Here is a 4,828-nt window from a genome sequence, read left to right on the forward strand (position 1 = left end):
GACCCTTTCCTTATATCTGGTCTTACTTCCAAGCAAGGTTTACAAAACTAGAACAAATAAAATAAAATAAATAATATATATACACATTTAGGTTTCCACAGATAACACCACCAAGCCACTCTGAACTCCCTACATCCCAATAACTGTGTCGTATCAGTTATACCATCAGGAGACACAAGCAGCTTCCCAACTCCCTGATGCTTGACCTAACAGGAAGAGCCTGCCCTGGGCTAGGTTAACACAACTCTCTCACCTTCACTGGCTGTGCAAATAGGCTGGAATCAAACTGTACAAAAATGACTTGACATCACTTCTCCCTGCAGGCTCTCTCATCTAACTTAATATTGGAAGCATATTCACAATCACCTGTATGTACTGTATTTAAAAGAACATATGTGTACGCATACATGCTCAATGTATTAATCTGTGCTGCGTGTATGTGGAGGGGTGGGGGAATTCAAATAATACATTAGTATTTCATGCACCTCCTACTGCTTTCTGTCCTCTGCACCTCAGTCTATTGCTCCAGGATTGGGATGATTCAGACAGGAGCTACTGACAGGTTTCTAGATAAAAATAGTGGCACTTTAAAATCCAGCATCTCAGGGCTCCCCATGGCTAAAAACAGGAACAACTAATTTTAGAGAAGGGAGTTCTCCAGGATTTCCAGCTTCCTCCTGGGATTGAGCACTTGCTGGCAGCTCTGGAAATACCTGAGATAATGGACCTTAAAGCCATGTCATTTTGAAAACACCCATTTCAGTCCATTTTTCTAGGTCACTGCTGAAGTTTTATATGGTTCTCTCCTAGCTCTGTGCAGTTAGCTTCATGGTTATTAGCATGCCTGTTTACATAGGCAAAACAATTCAAGAAATATCCCCAGCCCAAATTTTTAGGCTCTCTACACCAGATTTATAGCAGATAAGGCTTGCACAGATTGCGTGAGGGTCAGGAGTACAGTGCAGGTCCAAACGGTTTTTGTCAGGGATAACCTATGTAACTCATTCATAGCTTCCCTAAGAGTGACACAAACATTTAAACTCACATGAACTCAAGTTTTCCACCACACCACGTCCCTTATTTATCTATACACCTAAACACAATGCTTTTGGCACAAGGTGTCAGGTGAAATACTGGTAGGTCTTGCACAAGGCTGAACAAAGACCACAAAACATGGAGGAAGACTGCTGGCCTACTGAATCTGTATGCAGTGTTACCAGCTCATTCAAGTGCAACTCTGGAGTGCTTGGCATAATGAGAATAGATAGAACTTCCTCCCTTCCCAGGAAAAGGGAGGGGGAGGAAAGATATGTGTATTGCAAAGAGCTGTCATGTGAGCACAGGAAAATATCCCACCTTCAAGCCAGCGTAAGCAGCTTGTCTGACAAAAATTTCCCATCAAATATTATCCTAGTCAGGAACAGTAGGTGCTAAGTCATACACACTATAAAAGAAACAAACAGATTCATAGATGTTATGGTCAGAAGGGATGTTAGGGTCAGCAAAGCTAAGTGTAGTTAGCTTTGCTGATGATTTCATCACACTGACGACTCATGTTCATCTTGGAATCCACTAGGACTCCGAGATCCCTTTCCGCTTCTGTGCTGCCGAGCAGGTCATTTCCTATGTAGTAGGTGTGATGGACATTTTTCCTCCATGGGTGCAGCACTTTGCATTTCTCCTTGTTAAATCGCATTCTGTTGTTTTCTGCCCATTTGTCCAACCTGTCCAGGTTTGCCTGCAGTTGTTCCCTGCCCTCCGGTGTGTCCACTTCTTCCCACAGTTTTGTATCATCCGCAAACTTAGAAAGAGTACACTTCACTCCCTCATCCAAGTCACTGATGAAGACATTGAAGAGCATCAGTCCAAGGACCGAGCCCTGTGGGACCCCACTGCCCACGTCCTTCCAGGTCAATACCGACCTGTCCACCAACACTCTCTGGGTATGACCCTCTAGCCAATTTGCCACCCACCGGACTGTGTAATCATCCAAGTCACAGCCTCTTAATTTGTTCACCAGTATGGAGTGGGATACCGTATCAAAGACCTTCCTGAAGTTTAAGTAAACGATATCTACCCCTACTCCTGCGTCCAGGTTTTTTGTAACCTGGTCATAAAAAGAGACTAGATTAGTCAGGCATGATCTACCTGCTATGAACCTGTGCTGGTTTCCCCTCAGCACAACTTTTCCTGCTGGGTGCTCACATATATGAGCCTTAATAATCTTTTCAAAGACTTTACCAAGGATGGAGGTGAGAAACCGAAAACAGCAACCTTACACATCCTAGCACCTTCTCTGTGGTGGGTTCCTAGTTCTTCACAAAACAACTTTTCTTCATGTAACATCTTTGCGACCCCAGAACACTAAAGTACCTCTTATTCAAACAGCCTTACCCCTTCAGACTCCAAAACAAAAGGGCCCTTTCAGAACACAGATGATTCTTGGAAGGAAGATCCTAACAAGGGCATAGGACATGCAATCAAGAACCACGTTTCTGGAAGCACGCTACCAAAGGAGGGCTCTCTCCCAGCCAGAGCACAGTCTTTCCTTTTGACAGGTCACCTTGGTAACTCTCTACAGCAGACATGACAGCTCACCCTTGCTCACACACCAACAGCTCGCCACTTAGAAAGACTCAACCTGCAAGAGAAGGACTTACCTTTGCATACCTGTGTCCTGACTGGCTATACCTGCCCTTGCTTCCCATTGGTCCACAACACACTGGAAGCTGCTCAACCATTTAAATAGCTTGCCAGGAAGCAACAACAGTCTGCTCAAGGTTTCTTATCTATAAGGCAATGACCACAAGTTTTGATCTTGCCTGTCCTGACACTTGGCCTAGACACCAATCACTGCAACTATGGTTTTTGGCCTTGACAAGGCAACACCTTTATATGTAAAGTAACTGTGCCTGTCTGGCCCTGGTTGTGTATGTCTGGCAACTCACTTCCTACAAGTACATCTTCCCAAAGGGGGAAAAACCTAAACTGAGAAGTGAACTTCCAGGGGCATATAAGGTCCCAAAACTCTCTAGTAGTTTGGTTTGGCATGAAGCACTAGGACAAGGTTTTGTCCTAGAAAGTATTGTTCCAATTATCTCTGCTAGGTTACACTCACCCACAAGAAGAGATCTAATTTATCACACATCAACAAACTGATACTGATTTTAGCAAACCACCTAAGGGGGGGAAATGAGAGAGAGAGAGACTGAGACTAGAAGAACACAAAGCCCTGACTCACCCTTTGACAAGGTCCATGTTTCCTCTCTTCTCAGGTTCTGGACTCACAGGTTCCACAGAAACCATTGCCAGATTCTTGTGAACAGAGACATCATGAGCCATGATGCAGATCCAAGCTTCACCATAGTTAGGCAAACTTCATCACTGCAAGACAGAAAAAGAAAGAAACCTCACCTATTAGCGATGAAAAAATGCATCCCACACAAGTTATCAGCATGTAGCCAACTGTGAGCAATGTCAAGAACTTCCAGCAGTCAGACCCTTCCAAGGTCAGCATGGGACTCGGACCTCACCTCTGGGAGAACTGGATGGGCAAACTGTATGCTACCACTTGGAGAGAAACAGGACCACGACTATTGGAAATGTTAATCCAAACCTACCACTCCATTCTAACTATCTGGCAAGAAACATTTCCTTGTCTCTTAGGAAGGAGCACAAGGAGCAGCCTATGATCTGAGTCGCAAAAGATCAGCAGCTACTAATGTATGTACATGTTCACATAGCTATATTTTATGAATAAATACATTCCTCCACATGAAGTGTATGCTTGGTACCAATGGAGAATAGGTCAAGATAACATTGGTATGCAAGACATTTCAAGTTGATTATCAATTACTTGCATAAAGTAACAGACAGCAATCAATTATAAAGTATAACAGACAGGAGAATGGAGAAAGAAACTGTATTTTTATACTTGGAAACCTCTCTCTTCTGCCACTTGTGGATAATATATATGTGTTCTTTAATCTACAACAGGTCTGCCTTGTTTGGCATGCAGGCATAGAAACATACAGTATGCACATTTTATTTATCATTACTTGGACATGTGCAAGTTGTCCAGAAACAAAGTATATTAGACAAAGGAACAGGAGGATGAGACTCACAAAGCAACAGTTCAACCACTGACGCTACAGGAGAAAGGAAAAACTTCTTGGCTGTTAAATTATATTTCCTGCTAAAGTAACATTCCTCTTTTACTCCTAATCCCACTCCCATGACACTACAACAAAACAGGACTCACACAGAGTAGACTGCATCCTACTTAAATACTTCTGAATAAAGGCCAATACAATTCATACAATGAAGCTCTCAACATTCCACTGAAATTATTATTTTTTAAAAAGCCCAATAAAATCTGCACAAGACCCATGTTGCTTTTTTCAAGCAAACAGAATTCTGCCACAGGGATCTAATTTACTTAAATTATAAAGAATTATTCCAAAAGGAAATTACAGATTTTTCTTAAAAACAAAAAACTATAAAAAATTGATAGAAAAAGATGCAACCATTAATAAAACATTTTTTCATTACAAGTAAGAGCCAAATCATCTCTATTCCCAGCAACCTCCTGGCCTCTTTAACCTCAGTGGGAAGTCAAAGGCAGGCAAACATTTGGCAGCCCTGTCTCATACTTCGGGGAAGGATTCATCTGGTGGTAACTGGACTGGATGCAGCAGTCCACACGGTAACCAAAGTAGACCTATGAAGTGTCTCTACAACCCACAGCTAGGACAATCTTCAACAAAGTGCCCGAAGATTGGAAGAGGGCCAATGTCATGCCTATCTTCAAGAAAGGGAGGAAAGTAGA

The 4,828-nt window shown here is 42.6% G+C and overlaps 1 protein-coding gene across 3 annotated transcripts in view; it reads right to left on the reverse strand.

The window, feature by feature from the left end:
• The window catches only part of LOC109290847 (ankyrin repeat and fibronectin type-III domain-containing protein 1-like), a 680,006-nt gene that overhangs the window by 566,824 nt on the left and 108,354 nt on the right, over window positions 1-4,828 (reverse strand). For 2 of the 3 annotated variants that reach the window (XM_019507654.1, XM_019507655.1), the window contains exon 2: window positions 3,242-3,384. In XM_019507654.1, coding sequence (XP_019363199.1) covers window positions 3,242-3,342 — 101 coding nt within the window. In that variant the 5' untranslated portion in view covers window positions 3,343-3,384. Of the gene's footprint in view, window positions 1-2,660; window positions 2,790-3,241; window positions 3,385-4,828 lie in introns of those variants that run through there. The other variant, XM_019507657.1, reaches the window with a different exon arrangement.

Source organism: Gavialis gangeticus, unplaced genomic scaffold (assembly GCF_001723915.1).
Source record: "Gavialis gangeticus isolate Ggan-Ray unplaced genomic scaffold, GavGan_comp1, whole genome shotgun sequence".
NCBI classification, from domain to species: domain Eukaryota; kingdom Metazoa; phylum Chordata; order Crocodylia; family Gavialidae; genus Gavialis; species Gavialis gangeticus.